We start from the raw sequence: 21,960 nt of genomic DNA, 5'->3' as shown, positions 1-21,960 counted from the left end.
CGGAGCGCTGAGGTAACCGTGTGAGGGATGTCAGTAAAAAGGAGCCACGTAATACTCTTTGCACAAAGAAGGAATTATTTACTTCCAATAACTCACTCTTTTTGAATAGCATCTTCATCACGCATTGCTAGAAGATTCTCCCGGCAGGAACAGAGACTTTTTCCCCCTCTCCCCTCACTGCAACCACAAGACAAAGCGAGCCTTCTGCCAGCTGCCCGCCAGGCAGCCGTGGGCAGGCTGGCACACGTCCTCTCCCTGGCCGCGGAGCTCTGCACCTCCTCCCATCTGCTCCCAGGGCAGCTCCGCTGGGATCGCACACCGGTGCCTGGCAGCCCTACCCCGCATTCCCGCATGCCTCCATGCAGGGCGTTTGTATCTTGTTCTGCAAACAGCACACAGTCAGGCCGTGCAATCCGTCTCTTATCCTGCTGTTGGCACCACTTCTGTCCTAGCCGAGGATCTACGCAGAACTTCTGCTATTCCTCTGACTTGTTCTATGATGAAGCTGCTTCTCCTGCACGTCCCTCTCCCCCAGCGCTGCAGGGCTCAGGATGTCCCAATTACAGACAGAAGAGTCCACGTTCTGTTAGCGAGCTGGAATAAATACAGCAGTGGCAACTTGCAAAAGCACACCTACACCGAGCTATCGAGTGGATGTGGCAATCCCCGAGCAGACAGTTACGGACTTTCTCCGGTCTTTGTGTCAAAAGTTACAAGGACAGATAAGACATGAATCATACCATCCCTTTTTACCAACTGTCACAGTATTTACTGAGACAATCTTGTATAATGCAGTAACAAACACACCCGTTCAGGATCCACAGAGCAGGAACCAGCTACTTTCACCTGTCTACAAAGTGTTGCCAGTCCTCCGAGTGGAGGCTGCCGGATTTATACCGTAGGTTACCATTTCCATCACGGCTGACCGTGCGCTGGTGAAACATCACTCCCCATTTCAGCAGTTATTCACACCTCCCTTACCTGCCTCAGCCACACCTACATCTACTCATAGTGCTGATTACACCGTAGAGCTGGGCCGGCCCGCTGCTTCAGAAAATCTTCCATCTAGAAGTTTCCTATTCACATTTCAGCATTTGAAGGCATCTTATAAACTCAACTTCCACCCAGACAGTGCTGCAAGGAAGTAGTAATTGTATCTCGGATGTAAAAGCATCTCTCATTGAATACAATTAGATAACAGCAGGTTATTCGTTTCCTTCGCCCACGAAGCAGAATCTGTCAGGATCGGTCAGCTTCACACCTTCTGTCTAGTATTTATTGATGCCAAAGATTCGAACACCGTGCAACTGCGGCAGCTTGGGGATAAGCACTGTCAGAAGAGAGGTGGTGTTGAAGATAAAGTGTGTCGGATCATACTTTGTGTAGAAACTGGCCAGGAAGTACCTGCAGGAGAAAAGGGAGCAAGCTTAGCTGCTGACACCCTTATCCACTGACACACCAAGGAAGCAGGGCTGAAAAAGATGCTTCAGTGATCAGTTACATTTTATACATTAACCATGGATATGTTCTTGTATTAAATACCTCATCTAAAGTTCTACAATGTTATACCACAGTATTATAGACTAAGTATCTTCTTCCCATACTCCTCAGGGTGCTAAAAAACAACTCCACAGAAATGTCACAGCAGTGCGTTGATGGAAACTGGAAACATTTACTCAGCTTCTTAGGCATTACTGGTGTGTGAAGAGTTAGGTACAAGTGTTCTGCGTACAGCATTCCTACAGGCAAGCAGGAAACTATCTTTGAAGAAAGAGAGGATTTTTTTTTTTTTTGAGCAGTTACATGTATTTATTCCCATTTCTTTCTGTCGTGAAACAATTTTCTATGCAGAATATTGTATCTTCCCTCTCACCCCTCGCCCCTGCCCAGCAAGCAGACAACTTCCTTTTAGGAAAAAAGAGAATGACTTTTTAGAACTGGATATTAAACACGTATCAGATTTCTTTCAGTTATGCAACCATACTTTTGTCAACAGAGACAGGTGGTGCAGAATTTCCAATCAGTCTATTTACATAACTAGTGTAAACAGAAGGCAAGCTGTAATACCCTGGATCCCCTTCGGTGAGGACTGCCGCCTTCCTCACAGATCACAAGTGACGGAGTGGTTAGTAACTACTGCAAAGTAATGGACATGCACAAAAAGACAGTTAGCTTTGCTTTTCAACATTTACGACTTCACCATCTTTTAAAGAGCTTCAAGAGCTGACAGGTTTTCTCACAAGGTTTCTAATCTTTAAGACCCGTTCCATCAGTAACTATTTACAAACTTCAACTTGAGTATTTCGAATTAGTGTTGAAGACTGCAGGAAGATTGTTGACTATGCGGGCTGTAAATACGTACTCCCTACATCTTTGATGTAGATACAAGCAAAAAAAAAGGAAAGAAAAAAGTAAACTGCAACTCGTTTAATGGAGGCTTTTGAAGCCATGCTTTTATGACTCACTTCATTCATAATATAGTTTCGAACTCACAGAATTATAGGAGAGATTGTGAAGAACTTTCTTGAAGATGTAAATTGTACTCCATAATCCAGTTGTTCCCAGTGTGTCAGGAGCCTCGCTTTGCCCTGATCAGGTGTTTCAAAAGGAGTCCCCTTTACTGCGTGCAAGAAGACATACATTCCCTGGAGGAAAATAAACGAATACATTGGTACTTTTAGCCGTTATGTAATTGCTACATTGTTCAATGTGTTGCAAAACACAAACAAACAGACAGACAAAACAAAGGGTAAATGAATTCTCACCTAGAAGAGCTGCTAACCTGAAATTATGAATTATAGGAGAGCAAAGAAGAGTCAAGAAGTGCTTGAAGTTACGCAGACAGTGGCACATTGGGAATTAAAGCCAAAATCTGTGCGACCCACAGCCCAAAGCTTCATCTTCATGGATGAATGAAGAGGATGGCAAAGTTAGATCACATCAAGTCAACAGATGGCAAAGATCACATCAAGTCAACAGAATTTACACAAGCACTGTAGCAAGTTCTGAGCAGATGATTTATGTTACTGCTTTCCTAACACCTAATTGAATTATGAGGCAGAGTTTGCACAAAGTAGAAATCTAGAATACTGGTAAGATTACAAGAACTTCCAAAAGCTTCCTCAACCTCCCACTAGCTTCAAACGCTTAGAAGCTGAATACCAGCAACCTGTTGAATACCATCTGTCCATCTCCTTAACCACGTTGGGTTCTTTGTTACTATTTGATGGAAAGATGCTATGGCTAGTCTGTTCTGAAAGATAAACTAGCAGCCATCAGTTCCAGATAGGAGACTCTAGTTTCAACTGAGCAAAGGTTCCAATTTTAACAATCATTTGTCTTTTATGTGCCAACTCCAAGAGTCTCTACCAGAAAATATCAAAGACTTCAGCATTCTTCCAGGTGCATTCACTCCTTGTGGACAGAGATGGAAATCTTTATTCAGAAAAAAAACCTCACTTTTCTGAAGCCTTATGAAGGAGGTGAAAGCTGAGCAAGTATCTGTTTTTGAAACAGCCTCTTGTCTGGAGGTCTACTACCATAGGAGAATTAGTTTGCTTAATTAATTATGACTCATTCTTTTTCCAGCACTTCAATTTTAATAACCAAAAAGGCACTTTCAGGATATCCAAATGCTTACTCCACATTTCATTTTGCACTAATATGTGCAGAAAGAACCACTAAAATTGCTTTTACTGTCAGCTAAAAGTTTTCCACATTCAAGGATAAATAAATATATTTTTTAAATAAAAAGTGCCATTTAAGTGCTCCAATGTCCAACGTAGAGTTTATATCCATCTTCTGCATTCCACTAGAGAAATACTTGGCCAGTGCATGCTATCATCCCTGTTGTCATTATAACAACCTACATGAATTCAGCAAGGCATTTGGGAAATATTAGTTAATTCTTATTATTTGAATGATTACAACAGATTTATAGCACCCTGGGGAGAAGAGACAAAAAGACTTTCAAGGTCTTCTGTATGCAAAAGCCTCTGGAAGCTGAAGTCATAATTCATATCACAATCTACTAAATAAGAAATGGTTTCAGGACTCGGGTCAATGTGATAGAGGTCTTCCCAAACACGATGCTTTGTTTTTTTTCCATGTCATGGGTAATGACAGTTTTGCACTGAAGTCATTCAGAGCTAAAATTTGTCTGGTTTGACTGGAAATCGAAGCAAGAAAAACAACACAAATGCTTCTGTCCAAGGAGAAGTATCATCTAAAGCACTGAAATCAAACACCTTGAGATACAAATAGATTTATATAGAAACATTAATAGAGAATGCCCCTTTTATATAGTACATTTACTGGATTAATGAATAAGAAGTATCTCGAAGCCCTTAAATCCAAAGCGATCCTCTATCACTCCTCCTCCCCAGATGAGCCAACCCATTTAACAGTGGCTAAGCCACATACAGAAGGTGGTTTTGGTTTCAGTAACCACACAGCCCAGCTATTCCTCTTTCCGCCTGCTTTTAAAATTAAGTCTGTGTGAGCAACTTTTTCAACAAGACAGGGTACTCACCAAGTTGTGAATCACATTTGTTAAAGTCCACGCAACAGGGACACTAAAGAAAGGGATGCTGAGCAGGACGATGTGAAGGAGGCCAACCCCAAGCGTGTACGTCAGCCACATTCCACGGCTGTTCATCACCCGCGTGTTTGGATTCACCTCGCTGTGGGCAACTCCAACATTCATTTTTACCCTACAGAACAGAACTGTTCGTGCAGTGAGACTACTGTATCATAGGGGTATCTCATACATGCAGCTCGCAGATTAGGAAAGAGGCTGGTTTAAATAAGTAGGTCTGGAATGAACGCTGCACACAAGCTAAGGCGTACCTCAAGACCTTCAAGTGAAGTACGATTTACAAAGAAATCACTGCAAAAAGGCTGCAAACAAATACAAACACCACCAGGTCTGCCACAGCAGGGACGATGTGGGATTAATGAATTGTCCTGCCACAAGGGGAAGGTGTAAATCCACAAGGACACTAATCCTGGTAACTTTTATCCCTTAAATTCCTTTCTTCTGCCACTAATATCAACCATTCCTTCCCAGTTCTCATCAAACAGTTTTCCCCCCATCCCACTCACATTATGGCTATTTGGGAATTTTGCATACGCTGCCTGCCTGACAACCTGTCGCTGGGAAGACTGAATAAGAGCTAATTTATTGCTGCTTTTTTGTAGCACGACATCAGATTCCTGCCCCCTGCAGGTTTCAGAACTCTTGCCCTGCTGTCTGTATCTGCTAATAGCCAAAGGCTCAGAAGGTTCCCACTTGACAGACTTACGCAAACATACACAACACAATTTCTACTCCTCCTTCCTTTAGGGATCAGCCTGGTGCACCACAATTTGTATTAGGTACTAGAAAAAGTTTGTTTCATACTTTATACTCGCACGATCCATAGGACTATTTATCAACATCTACAGGACTGGGATGGAGAACTGTTAACTTCCTTCTGAATCAGTTGACAGGAACATCAGCTGGCAGAAATAGTTGGCTTTTATCTTTCTTTAGGAAGTTTGTTTCTGGTTCTTGTTCAGCGTTGCAGAGCACCGTCGCATCTGTGACACCACAGCGTAACGCACCGTACGTAATGTGTAAAACACACATTAACAGTAGTTGGTAATATAAAAATAGATGGGAAGAACCCGAAATCGAGCTGTGGCAGTGCCGATTGGTTGCAAAGCATTTCAAAATGCGTATGTGCATATTACTTGAGATTTGTAAAGTAAGATCAAAGCCAAATCGTTACTACAAGGCACCACAAGTTACTATCGCAAGTTAGTCAGTACTATATTTTGATATAATTGACCTATTTTTTCCTCAGCATCCCTTGTTTAAGCAGCTGAACACATTCTTCAGCTACTGCATTCCTGCGTTTTCTTTCCTACTGCCAGAAACCCGGCGGTATTCGGGCTTAAGAAATTGGAACCAACTTGTCCATCTCCACACCAGGCGGTGCTCGTTCGAGGCCCCCTACAGACCCGTCTCCCTGTCCAAACACACCTGCGCACCCAGGACTGCCACAGCACAGCTGCTCTGCAGGGCTGCAGGCGACAGCCACAGGCTGGGAAGCGTGTGCTGCTCCGTGGTGTGCGTGCCGTCAGAAGGGTGACGAGGCCGTGAGGTGACACGGCTGTGCCAAACAGCGCGTGGCCAGAAAGCATCTCACAGCCTGTCATCCCACCTCACCGCGGAGTTTTAAACACACACAGCGTGACAGAACAGCCCAGAGAGCTGCGGTGCGCCGTCTCAGCAGGTGCCCAAGGCCAGGCTGGATGGGCGCTGGGCAGCCCGAGCAGCTGTGGGCAGGCAGCGCACGGCAGGGGTTGGGGCTGGGTGGGCTGGGAGGTCCCTTCCAACCCAGCCGTTCTGTGATTCCATGTCTCCATACCTCGGGCTCCCTGGACGAAGGCCTACAGCAAGCCCGGCATCCCCCTCTCACACGCTGACACCACACAGCCTCAAAGCCCGACCTCCGATCCCCGCAGGACGGAGGCACCGCGACGCAGACGGCCGCGGAGCAGCGCGGCGCGGCCCGCCCCGCCTCGGCTCGCCGCGCTGCCGGCAGTACAAAAGCAGGAGAGCGGCTCCATTTCCCGCCCGCCGCCCCCAGCTGCGCACAGCCGCCGGCCCGCGCCCCTCCCGCTCGTCCTTGGTGCGGCCCCACCTTTCCGGCGCTGCGGGAGTTCCGCCGACCGCTCTCCGACTGCGGCCGCCGAGGAGAAGCGCGGCCGCAGGTAGGGCCGGGCGGCCGCCCTGTGGGCAGGGCTCCGTGCGGGGAGGAGCCGGGCCGGGCCGCCCACGGGGCAGCGGGACGCGCAGGTATGGGGGGGCTGTGGAGCCGTGAGGGGCGCGGCGGGGCCGGGCGGGCTGTAGCCGGGGAAGGGGGGGGGGGGGGGAGGAGGAGGAGAAAGAGGAGAAGAAGAAGAATAATAAGAAGGGCGCTTCCCAGACCGCGGGCAGCTGCCGCCTCCCGCGCCGCTGGGCCTAGGCCCGGGCCTGGAGCCGCGGGGCGGAGCGCGGGGCGGGCGGGCCTTGCTGCGGGCACCGCCAGGGCGGGAAGGGCCTCTGCGTGGGGCAGGGCGGGCTGGGGGGGACAGGAGGGGGATGCCTGCGGGGATTTTCCTCTTTTCTGGCACACACAGCTGAAAACGAACGCGAGCGTAGTGAGCCGTTAAGGAAAGCGGCTGTGGGAGCGCAGCCTGGTGCCGCTGCGGAGAATGGCGATGTTGCAGCCGTTGGCGTGAGGCGCGCCGGCGGTTACCGGGTGCGCAGCCGCGGGGCGGCTTGTCCGGCTTCGGGAGACGCGGAGGCGCGGCAGGGCCGGCCCTGCTGCTCGGGGTGCCCCCTCTGCGCAGCACAGGGTTGTAATAGCGTGGAGCTGAAATACCATCTCTGGGGCACAAAATAACCAGGGCTTGGATGCGTTCCTGCACATACCGAGTACCACCTGCCAGAATCCCGGACAAACCTAGAGATCCGGCACCCTATTTTGCCCTCATCCTTGCTTGCTACGGGTGTTCTGATCTCTGTGCATGCGTGCTTCTATGTTGATTTTCCCGTTTCTGACACAACGAGCCCCAGAAGTGGTACCCAGGAGGCAGCAGGCGTGGCTGTGTGCTGCTCGCACCCACTGACCGTGTGGTTTGGGACCAGGGAACAGACTCAGTGCTGCTTCCTCTCCCTAAGCCCTGCATCACACACAGCTCGTAGAGCATTTGTCTCTGTGTTCTGCAGCGTTTTTGTTTTCAGCTCTTCTCTCCCTTTTGTCAGCATCTTTTCACAGAGATACCCGGCTCCAGGCTGGCAGTTGTCAGTAAATCATCAAGCACTTTGTGCGGGAGTCCTGTGTGACGTGTGGATGTGTGCAGAAGCTGTGTGTATGATTAACACTGGCCTGTATTCAGCAGTGCACCTCATCCCGTGTTCCTTTGACTGCTCGGTGGAAAACTGATTTGTCAGATCATCTTGCCACGCTGGAAGGGCAAATTCTCTTTGGAATGTAAACACTATGTGTAAAAATTCTGCAGGTGTTCACAGAAAAGCGCTCATTCTGCTTCCTCTTCAAACACTGTAGGCTGAGTTTATTTGTTTTGCCCAAGTAGCCGTGTATTTGCTTGGCCCTTTATGCTGAGTGGTGCTTCTGAGAGGGCTCTCCAGGCAGAGAAGTGCTGTGTGCTTGTTGTGCCAGCAGCACAAACCCTGCAGGATAGTCCTGCTCTGGAGGCTGTCCGCACTGCCCTGCCTGCACACCTTCCTGCTATCCTGGCTGGGTCTGCTCCATTCCTCCCCACGTGCTCGTAGCCTCGGGCTGGATGCTGATTGTGCAGTGAGAGGACCAGCCAGGCAGTCCTCCTCCAGGTTGCTTGAAGGGATGCAATAGGAGGCCGGTGTTGTGGTCTTTGTTTGCCTTTCAGTACAAATAATGGTCTTGCCTGTCTCCCAGCAGGGGGCTGTTGGGTAGAAAAGCAAGGTATTCTTTGAAGGTCAGGGTGCTACAGTGCTCAAACCATTCTTGAGATGTAAAGAGCTGGTCCTGGTCTTTTTGCCATCTGTCTCATATGTATGAAAGACAAGGGATGAGTTCTTGGTGTCAATACTACAAGGATCAGCAAAGACTTCAGTTGGAGATTGGTTAATTGGGCCTATGTACATACTTAATGTTTAATACCTGCAAAAATTTGCAGATCCACTTACAGTCTTCATGGTAGAGTGTTACCATGTATAACACAGCTGGATTTTTATAGCCCTTTGTAACTGTTTCCATTGAGAAGGGCATCTCTATTGCCTTATTGTAGTATGGGGCATCTCTGTTTTCATGTGGAATACACAGGAATCAAATGACTCATCTGAGAGCACACAGTAAGTCTGATAAGAAAGGTAAGGTTACAGTGCAGAAGGTTTGGCTTTTTTTCCCTTCATTGCCAATAGGTCACAATGCCAGTTAATGTGTCTTTTCCTCACTGTGCTGTCCCCACCTTCTTCCCCAGCTCCAAAGCAGAAAGAGGTCACGTTTCCTGGATTTTTGGCTTCTGGGAACTGTATGCAGATTACAGCAGAGCTGAGCTCAGAAATTTCAGAATCAGGGAAAAAATAGTAAAGATTCAAAACCCTTAGGTTTTGTCATCAGTACTAGAGTTAGATGTGGTGCAGATGGATACACTGCCTAAAGATGTTTCTGATTAGTACTGTGTGTTACCACACAATCTGTCTTTTCTGTTATAATCACAAAAGCACAACCACATGTTATAATAGTTTAGAGGAATGGCTTGGTAAATGTGGGATAATATACTGTTTTGCTCAATATATCTGATTTCTTGAACTTTCCTGGGGGTAGAAGTTTAGTCCGCTTCAGAAAGTATTTTCTATTCTGGGCTTCTGTATACTATTCCTTTCTCAAGTCAAACTGCTGTTGACTGCAGAGGAAGGACTGTCCAAATGAGTCTTTAAAACGTTACCCCTTAGCCTTTATGTTATCTAAATATGTGAAATATATGTGTATTTGTAATGTGTCTTTTCCATTCTATTTCTCATATCTTTCTATGCAGCTTCTGATTATAATCTCACTATGAAGCAGCTGTCAGCAGAAACCATTCGTCTCCTTTCCAGTTCTCAAGTGATTACATCAGTTGTCAGCGTGGTGAAGGAGCTGATAGAAAACTCCTTGGATGCCAGTGCCACTACTATTGACATTAGACTGGTAAGGCCCCTCTCCTTCTACACTTGTGTATGAAATAAGGGGCTGGGAATGTTGTTCCTCTGCCAGTGTATTTTTTCAGGCCATTGTTGCTGTGGGTATGAGAGAACTTAGTGTTATTCATAAGTATATATTTTAATCTCAGACAAAAACACTCCAAAATCAGTTCCCTGGTAAGTCAGGAGACAGGCATATAGCAGTTGACCTGCAGGTGAGATATTTCTCAGAAGCCACTGTAGTGGCATGAAGTCTTGGTCAGGTTTGTATCCTTGCTAACTTGATAAACCTGACTCCGATGGGTGATGTTATTTAGTGTCTTAGCCTGATGTGTCAGCCAGCTTTTACACAAGACAGGCAAACACGTGAGCTTGTACTATAGCTTTAGATAATGTGATATTGCTTTTATTACAATATAAACCCAGTCATTTGATTAAAAACTGAACTGTGGCCAGGGCGTTATGTGATATCTATTTGTTAATTTGAGCCTCTGCTCTGTTGCTATTGGAAAGACAAACACACCAGAGCCTTTGTTAACAGCAGGGCCAGCTACCCCAGTAGCATGACTGTGCGGTAAGCATATGGAGTCATGGTGTTATTCTTGATGAGATGTCCTGGGTTTGGGTTACAGTATGCTAGAACCTGCTGATGCAGCAGTATAATTGCTTGTTTAGGAGTAAAGAGACTACGTAGGCACCAGTCTTATCAATTTCCCTGACTGAGCTCTCACAACAGGAATTTATGAGAATAATCTTTCAAGTCTGATTTACACCTGCGTGTTCTAATTTAACGGAATAGATGAGCAGCAGCCTTTGTTATTATTTAGAGCAGAATTAGGATTCAGGAGGTAGGGATCTTCATGTTAGATTAAATGGCTGTTGTGAAAGGCAGACATTTGTTTCTGCTTCTCTTTTTCAGTGCATCAAGTGGAAGCTTTAGTTCTTACATCTCTCTCAGAGGAAGTTTAGCTCAGGATGAGAAGTTTGACTAAACAGCTGCTCCATCTGGTTGCCTGCAAAGTAAAGACCTAAAACCACATGCTTGGTGTTGCTAGGCCTTTCTGCCTTTCATGATCTGTTCATCTTGCTAATGCTGAAGACCAATGAGAAAAGTGGATTGTTTGTGCCATTTTAATGAGCTGAATTGATCTGCAGAGAGTTGTGGTGAAGCACTGGAACAGGCTGCCCAGAGAGGTGGTGGATGCCCCCATCCCTGAAGGCATTATAGGCCAGGCTCTCAGCAACCCGATCTAGTGTAAATGTCCCTGTTTGTTGCAGGGGAGTTGGAGCAGATGACCTTCAAAGGTCCCTTCCAACTCAAACAACTCCATGATTGTGTGATTCTGTGAGTTCTAATGGGTAGTAGAGATGGGACCATGAAACTGATAAAAAAGAGGAGGGAGTTGAACTACATAGCTTGGCAGCACTGTTCTGTTAGAGTAACTTAAAGATCTTATAGCATCACCTGGTATTTAGGCCATTTAGCATTTAGCTATTATATTATAAGTAAATGTGCCTGAGTAGAAGTGAATAATATTAGGTTTGAAATGGAAGTTTGTTTGGTAATATTTTTGATTCAAGTTGAAGAAGATAAATCTGCTTACTCTTTTTTCCAAACCGGATAAATGGCATGGTTGTAAAAATGAAAATGGAGCACAGTGGTTTGTAGTGAAATTCAGAAACCATGCATTGTAGCATACTGCAGCAGAGTGGGAGATCTTCTTTTGCTATGTCTTGACATGATTGCATGCCCAATTCGGGTATGTGATAGTGTCCATGTTGTTTCCCAGCAGGAGGTTGATTCAAATGTTAGCAAAAACATTGTTTTTTAACATGAACATAACCTGAACAAAGCACCATTGATTAATATGGAGAGGAAAACATATCCACATTTGTACTGCATATCAATTAAATGTTTATAGTTTTCAGCCTACCTCAGAAGCTTTTGATGTTTTGTAGTGCAGATTGCATGTGAATGCATGCATTATCTTTAGTTTGTTTTGAATTGCATTCATTTTTCTTTGAGAAGTAACCTGTGAGTACATTAACTGCCTCCAGGCTGTGTCCAGGTGGAGCAACACTGAGTTTGTTTAATCAGTCATCCTTTGAGATCGCCCATCATGTGTTCTGCACAGCATCAGTGGGCTATGGGAACATGGGAACCACTCATTCAAGACATTCTTTGGAAGCAAATGGGTTGTATGATTGCCTAAATGTACCACATGCTACAGCACACTTTTCTGTCTGGTAAATCATAATCTTTCCAAAGAGCCACACATGGCTTCTGTGGAAGAGGCTTAGTGACCTTGCAGCTCTAATCACTTTCTCCTACAGCTTGTGATTTTTTTTTCTTTGGATGTCATTTATGTGTGCAGATTGTAGTCTCTGGAAGGAAGCATTTGTTTGCTGTGTCTGAGTTTGAGACATTAGAGAATCTGAAATTCATCTTCTGTTTGTGTCCAATTACCTGGGTCATTGGAGTTCTACCAGCTTATGCAGATGTTTATTGAAATAACAAGTAATCATGTGTACTGGAGTATTGAAAGAGGAGCAGTACTTGCAGTTGCTTTGTTTATGCATTTCTACATTACTCCACTTCAGCAATTCATTACTGTTGTTCTTTTAATATCTAGGAGAATTACGGGTTTGACAAAATAGAAGTAAGAGACAATGGCAATGGAATCAAGGTCGCTGATGTTCCTGTTATGGCAATTAAACACTACACCTCAAAAATAAGCTCTTCTGAGGATCTTGAAAGGCTGACAACATATGGTTTCCGTGGGGAAGCCCTGGGATCAATTTGTTGCATATCAGAGGTGAGTGGCTGGACTTCTGTGTTGTGATTTGTGTGCGTCTGTGGAAGTTTTAATAAAGTATCACTGCAAAGTCCTTAAACTGTTGTGGCAGCCACTGGGAACTTGTTTTTGGAGCAGTCTGGTTTGTGTGTGCTGCCTTTCGCCACACCTAAGTCATATCATTAGGGTTTGGAAGCAATATAGATTTCTTGTTAATGTCAGTCCTGTGTACCGTCTTACTGGTTATACCAGTGCTGCTTTTGTTTTCCTCAGTAACAATCCATCAAAAACAGTTTGTTTAGTGTTTCCTTGTCCTTTCCTGCCCTATTAGGGTATAGGTACGTGATTCCTTGGGCTGATGGTTTGGTCCCCCCCTTTGTATTATGATGTCTTAGAGCTTGGCTGAGTTTGCTACTTGAATCAAGCTAACTCAAATAAGAAGCAGCAGATGGTGGCCAAGAGATATCACTTCAGGATGCTGACAGCCCACATAGCTGCAGTTCTAGTAAGGATTTCTGCCTTGATGTTATCTAAGTGATCAACAGTCATGGGATCTTGTTGCAGTCCGTGTTGTTCCTTGACATGCATATGACTGCAGTTGCACAAACGATTGCCTTTATGAGTAAACAGGAACCTGCTCCTTCGCCTACCTGAGTCTGATCCATATATGTGTTAACACAGCTGGCATTGACAGCGTACTGATGTTTGACTTGTAGACTAAAAGGAAGTTGGTTCAAAACCATCTGAGAAATGTTCAGACTGTGAAGCACACAGCATCTACCTGTTCTCTGCCTTTATGCCTTTACGCTGAGACAAGGCCAAGTTTGGACTTCTTTTTCAGTCTCCCAGGGATTAGATACTGCAGGAAGATACTGAGATCAGCATCTGATGGTAACTGTCAGCTCTCGAGGTCAGGAGAGGTGTCAGAGGGTGAGAGAGCCAGATTCCTTGCTACCTTGGGCTACGTTCACGTTGCATTAAGTGGGAGTGGGTTGTGTGTTTGGATGGAGGTTTCCAAAGAGGCTTTCAGAAGTGATGGTGTGCTGGCAGATGATGACAGATCTCAGTGGTCCTGATGAGTTGTCAGGGCAGGATGCCATCTGTACTGAGCATTTAATCAGCCTGTGTTGTGTTTGTAAGATACAGGAGTTGGTCTGACTGGTCTATTGAGTACTACAGTAGGTATTATGTTAATATGGAGATCGGTAATTATGTTAATTAAACGCTCCTGGCTTTAATTGCATTCTGTCTACCCAAACTGCCCCTGAAGTTTCAGTTAAGAGGTACGTTACTATGGGCACATAACTAGACCTGTAATATTGTTGTTTCCAGTTGATCAATTACTGTTTTTCTCTCCAGAGGCATGGCTGAATTCGGAATGATTCATATGAGGAAACTAAAACCAAAACATCCTGAAGCTCTGTAGGAGTAATAACCTTTGTCTTCAGGGTGCTTACAGCATGGTGGCTCTTTGTTCAAAGCATTGGTAGCTGAACTCACAGAGCAGCAACTTTATTGAACTACTGGAGTGTAACTGGTCTTGCTAAAGATGATCTTTGTCTTACCTCAGCAGTTTACAAAATACAGGGCTTCATGATTGCCAGATATACTGGGTGTGGAAGATTAATACACTCTTTGATAGTAATTATGTTTGTGTAATCTCACCTGAATTTAAGAAGCTGTTACAGTATGTCTTCTCTTCAAGGTTGAAAATGCAAAATTATCAGTTGATGTAGTTGTTTAAGTTGTGTTTAGAGTAGAACACAAAGAACTATGTGTTGTAGGTATTAGGAACAACTTATACTGTGTAGCATCATGATGGAAGGGTGTAGCTTTTAACTAGGTGGGTGGGAAAATGAGTGATAATGCAGAATGTTTTGTGACTAAGAAACACCTGTAGGAGAAGAATTTTATAAACTAATTACCTGTAATTGGGGTAACTGAAATAATATGACGTTAAAAGTGATAACGAAGCTTATCTAAGCTCATTTTGATCTTTTTAGGATCCTTGATTAATATGATTTTATTATTATTATTCACAGGTTTTGGTCACAACTAGGACAGCTGATGATGATATCAGCACTCAGTATGTTTTGGATAGTAGTGGGCATGTAACGTCCCAAAAGCCTTCCCATCTTGGTCAAGGTAGGATATTGTGTTCTACCGTTGTGTTGTGACAAGGATTTTGTTTCTTTGGGGCTCTGTTTGATATCAAAATGTCTGTTCTGTATTTAGAACCTGTGTATGAAATCTTGGCAGCTGTAAACATCTCTTGCCTTACGTTTGCCAGCCAAGAATGTGTTGTTAGCATAAGAAATAACATCTCAGAAGTTGCCATGGATAGTAATTTTAAACTAGTTCTGCTTTATCTGACTCTCTTCTTCAAGCTGACAGAGTGGAAATAAAAGTTGTAAAAATTCTGTGCCTCAGGTCCAGGCACAGGCTGTACATGGAAACTTGTTCAGAGTCAAGATAGTGTTTCTGTACGTAGCAAAACCCTTGCTTAAAGGATGAAGAATTGCCCTACTCCTCTAAGAGGGAGTACCTGGAAGCAGCATGGCTGTTGGACCAACCCTGTGAAGTTGTGCCTCTAGAAATTTGGGTGTGAAAGATAAAGGTTGCTCTGGCCTCACCAGTGGCCTTAGTGTTCAGACTTGGTGTGGGTTTGGGGTGGCATTGGTCTGTCTTTGTACTCTGTTCAGCAATTTGTTGCCCAGTAAGGCCACAGTGTATCCTTGCTTTCACAACCTTAACAGACCTGTGTTCCCTGAAGAGATGATTGCTCCTTTCCTGTGATTAAGGTGGGCTTCTGAGAAAGCAGTTGCTGCTTTTCTCTAAGGACCCATCTGTTATTGTCCTGAGCGCATTGTGGTTGAGCATCAGAAGCTCCTTGTCAGTATTCTGTCCCGTGATGCGTGCAGTGCCTTGTACATCCAGAGCAGAGCCTGCCTGCCAGACCTGGCTCTTACTTGGTGTGCTGGCTGGCAGTGGGGAGCCCCGTACTCAGAGAAAGCTGCCTAGGGCTAATTAATGGACAGCTCTTGTAGAAGGAGCTGAACCTGAAAACTCTACAATATAGGCAGTTAATTTTAACAAGAGAATCTCTTCAAGATTCAGGCTGCAGTATTTTCCACAGCCAGAGAGCCCCTTATAGAGCCTGTGCACTGCGTGGCTTTGTGTTTTGTCAAAATTGTTTAATGATTGCTATTGAAAAATAAATTCCATGGCATCTCTTTAATACTTTGCAATATCTTGATAGGATAGGAATTTTCGTGATTATATTTGTAGATTAATACCCCTCTTCTCACCACATACTGTGCCTTGAAACAGAGGTACCTGGACTTCCAGGTATACCCTAATGGGAATGCCAGCAAAAGGCCTTAATGGAGCTCAACATTCCTTTGCCTCCAGATGGGCCTAATTAGTTTCTCAGTTTGTTGACTTTTGTTAATGAAGTGGTTAACTTAATGTGCACTGAACGAGTCTTTGGCTTTAATTAATGGCTGATTCTAAGTACTCTCTGTGTACAAACGAATGCTTAAAGCTGGAGTCCTAACTCTAGACAAAGGAGAGGAATCAAAGCTTATGTTGGTACTTATTTTCATGAGGTGACTGCTAACTGATATTTATTTTCCGTAAACTAATTTAGTCTAGTGATCTAATTCAGTGTTGCTAGGGTTTATTTGCATACAGTGGTATACAGACAGGGCTCTTCAAGGATAAATTAAGTTTCCTCGCTATCCGGATGGTGGTATGCTTTCAGTTTGTCTGCTTGTTTTTTTTTGTCACCTGCTGTAGGTACAACAGTTACAGTCCTCAAGTTGTTTAAGAATCTTCCTGTGAGAAAACAGTTTTACTCAACAAATAGAAAATGTAAGGAAGAACTGAAAAAAGTCCACGACCTCCTGATAGCATATGGCATCATAAAGCCAGAACTGAGAATAACCTTTGTACATAATAAGGTAATAATCCTTCTTTCTCTGTCAGCTGTGTTAAGGGTCTCTTTCTGATGAATTTGTGTGGTTCATATAATATCTAAAATATTTGATCCCTAGGAATTGTCTTTCATCATAGATCAGTTTTGGACTTCCACTTTCTTCATTCTTTATATGTAAGTTTAATGATGGTTACAGATTTTCATCTTTAAAAATTTCTAAGACTCAGCCTCAGATCTGCCTTTTGGACTGCTCCAGCAGATACTGTGGATAGATGTATGAAATGTTGTCTCCTATGCTAGTAGTTTAAGCTAATTGAGCCAGTTGTTTGTTACTGAGACTTGGGGATCAAATTTGGGGGCTTCCTGGGGACTGCTTTGACTTCACAGGCTATGAACAGTCATTTAAACATACAGCTACAGAAGTGGCCCATTGGGTGATTCTCTTCCACCTGACCCTAATTGCACGCAGCTCATTTTATTGGCTGTGCTTCTGCTTTGGACACATGGGAGGGCGGTTAGGCTAATGAATTTTCAAGTTGCTACAGAGCAGAGAGTGACATCTCCTGGCCAGACCCCTCAGCAATTCTTTCCCTGTTCTAGACTACATCTGTTTGGTGACCCTCTTATTTTCCATATTTATTGATCTGTCCTAAGCAGTTTCTCTTTACTACCAGACATTCACAGTTGAGTTCCCTCTCAGTGGGATGATGTTGAGTGCCACTGTGCTTTCTTAAAAAGACATTAGATTGTCCACCTGTTTCTGGAGTTGTCTAACATGCTCTGATATGCGTGTGTACTTCTACATGTCTCTAAGTGTAGATACTGTGAAGAAGGAGAAACAAAAACAAAAAGCCAGCCTTGTGGCTATGGGATTTGTATCCCAAAGCTGAGTAACTACTTTTAGTCTTATTTCACTGAGAGTACAGAAAGCTTGAAACCATAGACGGCAGGGGTTTGCGCTTCTCAGGTTGCATTAAGCACTCTGACATATCTAGCAGTGCTTCACAGAACTGGTTTTAACTATTGGTTAATAAAACTAATTTTGTATTTAATTGGTGGTGTGGTTTTTCCCTCTTTGATGGGAGTGGTGAAACTTTTCTGTGGTTAAGTTGGGGCTTTTATTTAGTATTGTTGATTGCTGCAAGGTCTTAGTACAGTACATCAACTGTACCTTCTGTGTACCTCTTTTTTTCCTCCCTGTGTGACTATAGTTTATCTTCTATCACACATCTGAAGTTTGACATACTGTGCTGGGGAAACATCTTTTTTTTGTTGTTGTAGAACGTAGTTGTTCAGTTGACCTTCTTGAACTAGACATCTATTGCATGGTTGATACAGATTTTGTGTGATCTCAGCTGTTTGGAAATTGCTGTTGATGTGCATAGAGATGTTAGTGCCTCTCTTCTACCAATCTATCCTTTTGCTGCTGATGAAGAAAGAGTGCAACCATCATCCTCCAAACTGTCTCGATTATGTTGAAGGTGATGGTTGTGAAATGCATTATAGGGATGTTTTGTCATAAGATTATCTCTGTACACATACAAACAGTTTGTTAAGATTCTGAAAGTTGGAAGTATTTTTAACGGTGAAATTGTGCATTGAAGTCTGGAAAACAGCAAGCTGAAAACAAAAATGTTGAGGAGGGAAAAATAGTGATGAGAATATACACTGTGAGAGCCTGTGGTTGTGATCATGTGAACAAAACCTGAGAAAATACCATGAATGGGTATTATCTTTTGATATATGTGATGCTTCTGTAGACCAGTAGTATTACAAGTAGAGGTTATTGGGTGGTTTTCTGGTATGAAGAGGAGGAGACGAGAGGATTGTTTCAGCCCTCACTGCAAACTTAGGTGAAGGAGGGTAGTAAGAGATGAAAACCAAACTCATGTAGCAGCTAACTGAAGCTCTTTTCAGGAGGTAGTCTGAGCAGCCCAGCTTAGGAAGTGGCACCTCCATATATCAATCTCTTTCTATTTGCTGGGTATACACAAAGTCTGCCCGTCCTCTTTTCTTCGGAGGTGAATTCTTCACTGCCAAGTTTGGGTAGGCAAGTTTGGTAGAATAAATCAGTACAGGCGTTACCTGCGGGCAGCATATGTTCATTGTAACGACAGAGCTGTGCACTGCTGACCTTATGTGCGTTTAACTTCTTTACCAAAAAAAAAAAAACTGCTGGGATACATTTAAACACAAGAGGTCGCTCAGTAGCTGTTGTTGAGCTGGGAAAATCAAGGGCCCAAGGCATGGTATAGAAAGTGTGGTTTGTCTGTGCACGTGTAACTGCTTTAAAATAGTCTGAAAATCATAAAAACCAAACAAAAACAGGGAAAAAAAAAAAACCCTTTGAACTCACATTCCTGTATTTCTATTGCTACTGTCACTTCTTGCAAAACAAAAACTGCCTGTTGCACCATACCTTTTCAGAAATTGGAAATGCTGTAATTTCAGTTCATCATGTTCAACAGGTTGACATGCATTTGTTTTGCCATTATATCACAGCATGTGAATTTTAATTCATTTTCCTTCAGATAAGTGCTTTTGTCATTAACATTATTAAGTCAACTTGGAAGATGTTAAGGGGAAAAACAATCCTATAGGGTATGTATGCTAGGATAACGCACTACTGAATAGGGTTGTCTGTGATCTATTTATTTTCTTATTTTTGGCAGTGCCTGTTGTATTTCTGTTTGTGCGCTGGGAGAATGAATTGCCTTTTTCCAATAGATTTGTTTATCATGGAGTTCATGTGTTATGTATTAGTTTTAAAAAATGTGTACGTCCAATTATTCAAACGAGTTCCTGGAATCTCAGATTCCTGAGGCTGAGCCAATACTTTCTGCTGCATTAGAAGATGATAGACGTCAGGAGTGAGATCAGGTTCCAAGACTTAAAAGAGCAAAGAGGTAGCAGAGATATTAGGTACTGCAGAAGGAGACGAGGAAAGATGGGTTGAAGAAATAGAAAGGGTAGTACAGTGCAGTGCATTTCAAAAAGCTCTTGAAAATAGGTCTCAAAGGCAGTAAGCCAGAACCTTTTAAAATAATCCTTCTTAAAGTCCTGTATTTTGTAAGGAATGAGAATGGGAGAAAGCATAGCTCTCACCATACTGAGGAAGAATATATTGTATAATGAGGAAGAAACTTTCATTAATGTATCTGAAGTTAGGCGTCTGAACATGGTTGTGTAACAGATTCTAGATTAAATCTATTTTGGGAAGTCAGGCTTATTCTTGAGCTGTTGAATGTGTATGCGTTTATAGTATCCCCACTACATTGATTGCATGCCGTATTTCCACTATGTTGGTTTTGTGTGTGGATTTTTCCAATAGCGTATGGCTTATGCAGCTGAATGACATTTCCCTGTGTTTTTTCTTGTGGTTGTGCCACACTGTGTGTCTGTCAGTACAAATGAAAGTATTTGCCATTAAATGTCCCGTATGTTCTCTGCTAAGAGTGATGCTCTTCCTGCCTTTGGGTAGTTTTCTAGTACGTAAGAAAAAGATAACCTTGTGTCAGTCCTCCTAGGGTTTATTTATTGGCCAACTCTGTCTGTGAATTTCTGATAGGAAATACTCGATTACTGTTTCTGCTCAGAATGTTTTGTTTGCATTAGCAATAAATAATGAATCACTTTGCAGATCAACCCTTGCAGTACTATTGCTATTTTGACAACTTGGATTAGCTAGTGCTCCTTCTTTTTATGAAGGTTTATCCTGCCAAGACATTCTTTGAATACTGATAATGTCGATCCTCTTGCCAGTATGGTTATGTTAGAAAGGTATTTTTCTTCTTTCATCACCATGTTCCTTGAAAGCATATTGAATAATGAGACAGCCAAATGGAAATAATTTACATGAGTATTCAGCAAGTTTATTTAAAGTTAACATTATCTGAAAGCGTGCTAAGAACGTTCCAAAGTCAGCTACTGCTGAAGCCATGTCAAACCCCTCGGCCCGAAATGCCACGTTGTAGCCCCTCATAAGCTTGGGCTGTGTTGTATGAGTAGTGCTGCTGGGCTCTGCCTGGAGCAACTCTTCAACTGCTCCTTCCCACTTTGTGTCTGTGGCCTATGACCCACTTTCAAGCCGGTGATGTTTAAGGGTTATTGTGGCATGTTGAAATGTTGTATACTTCAACTGTGTTCTTGTTATCTGTGTTCCACAAACACCAAGAGGAGAGAGAGGACACCTGGTAGTTCTACCTTTTTCAACAATTTAGTTAAATTTAGGTGGTGCCTCTCAACAGGTAACATCATACACAAGTGCTGCCATACACAAAGCACAGGTGGGCCCTAAGGCTCAATACATCTTCCAGTTCCTATTGAGAAAAATCTATAAAAGAGAGTGTTTGTTATGTTTTTTTTTTTCAAGTGCTTTTCAGGCATGGTGTTTTGAAGCCTTGGTCTAGGGCTGTTTACTGTTTGTTTCTGGGAGAGAAGGACCTCAGGATGCAGGTGGTCTGTTCTACAGTTGTTTCCAAACCTGTGGTTGGCATTCTTTCTTAGCCAAAGCCCTTTTGTTGTAGTGGTTGTTGCTGACCTAAATGATGCCACCAGGTGCAAGTATGTACTGTGTGAGGAAATGCTGCTGCTTCATTATCTGAATTAGTTGTATGTTAGATTTTGGAGAAGTCTTGACCTCCTTCAGTCTGTATTCATTAGTCCAACAACAGTGTTTTCTGTCTCTGAGCTTTCCACAGTAACTGTGGGTTTTTTTTTCCTTCAGAGATGGAATAACCAGAATTGTGCATTAGGGTAAGTTTTCTTTTTTTTTTTATAATGGGATCATACTTTACCTTTATTCATTCTGCTTCCAAACTCTTGTTAGCTGCATGTTGAAAAGAAATCTATGTTGAGCATTAACTGCAGCACATAACCTCTTTCTTGAGTTGGAAAAGCTACTCCATTTAATGATGATGATTGACTCCCTTCCTCATTTGTGCTTTAAAATATAAAGGGGAATGAGTAAAAATCTGCAGTGCTCTGCAAGCAGCATACATTCAAGTTGATCTGGAATTCAGTCTTTCCTTCCGTTCACTGTGGAGTGGCTTTGCTGAGAAAGCCCAACAGAGAGTTAATTCTGATGTTTTTTGTGATGTGGCCACCTGTCCACTAGGAAATGCGCTGAGACCCTCAACTCAGCTTACATCAGCCAGAGAACAGCTGCCAGATGGTAACTACTTTTGGTCACTACCAACCTGGTTGAATTTGAACTGGTGACCTAGAGGTGAAATGCTTTATATCCTATTACTAATTCCCTGAGGTTTCCAGTTTCCCATCCATCACTTTTTTCAAATGACAGCCCAGTATATGTCTGAAATCTCAAAACAATTACTGCTTCATATAGGCAGCCTGGGCTGCAGTATCTGAGATGTGCCTCTGGCTCTTGTAAAGCTTGCACATTTCCCTTACAGGCTTGAGACAGGTTAGTGTCAAAAGGGCATTTCCAAAGCTGCCAGGGTGCTCCCCTTCTTCCTTAGCAGTGAGCTTTGTTAGGGTTAAGTATGCTCTCC

General features: G+C 43.5%; 2 protein-coding genes across 10 annotated transcripts in view; one reads left to right on the top strand and one right to left on the bottom strand.

Moving 5' to 3' along the window:
* Positions 1–57: 57 nt before the first annotated feature.
* Positions 58–6,761, bottom strand: ORMDL1 (ORMDL sphingolipid biosynthesis regulator 1). 3 transcript variants are annotated; one of them, XM_001231892.7, is made up of 4 exons: positions 6,414–6,761; positions 4,532–4,712; positions 2,494–2,645; positions 58–1,404 (listed from the first exon to the last, which is right to left on the bottom strand). In XM_001231892.7, exons 2-4 carry the CDS (start codon positions 4,703–4,705, stop codon positions 1,269–1,271), a joined length of 462 nt encoding a protein of 153 aa, XP_001231893.1. In that variant the 5' UTR covers positions 4,706–4,712; positions 6,414–6,761; the 3' UTR covers positions 58–1,268. The 3 variants fall into 3 exon arrangements, with proteins under 3 accessions (XP_001231893.1, XP_025008038.1, XP_015144841.1); XM_025152270.3 differs by having other exon boundaries at positions 4,532–4,725; positions 6,690–6,761; XM_015289355.4 differs by having other exon boundaries at positions 6,690–6,761.
* A 37-nt stretch (positions 6,762–6,798) lies between these two features.
* Positions 6,799–21,960, top strand: part of PMS1 (PMS1 homolog 1, mismatch repair system component) — a 41,171-nt gene continuing 26,009 nt past the window's right edge. For 3 of the 7 annotated variants that reach the window (XM_015289159.4, NM_001006508.2, XM_040703379.2), the window contains exons 1-5: positions 6,799–6,844; positions 9,571–9,722; positions 12,349–12,531; positions 14,553–14,655; positions 16,309–16,472. In XM_015289159.4, the coding sequence (XP_015144645.2) occupies positions 9,591–9,722; positions 12,349–12,531; positions 14,553–14,655; positions 16,309–16,472 (582 nt within the window). In that variant the 5' untranslated portion in view covers positions 6,799–6,844; positions 9,571–9,590. Of the gene's footprint in view, positions 6,845–7,267; positions 8,903–9,570; positions 9,723–10,634; positions 10,736–12,348; positions 12,532–14,552; positions 14,656–16,308; positions 16,473–21,960 lie in introns of those variants that run through there. The other 4 variants (XM_046943546.1, XM_046943544.1, XM_046943545.1 and 1 more) reach the window with 3 other exon arrangements.

Source organism: Gallus gallus, chromosome 7 (assembly GCF_016699485.2).
Source record: "Gallus gallus isolate bGalGal1 chromosome 7, bGalGal1.mat.broiler.GRCg7b, whole genome shotgun sequence".
Classification (NCBI taxonomy): domain Eukaryota; kingdom Metazoa; phylum Chordata; class Aves; order Galliformes; family Phasianidae; genus Gallus; species Gallus gallus.
This window is presented reverse-complemented; position numbering and strand designations above follow the sequence as displayed.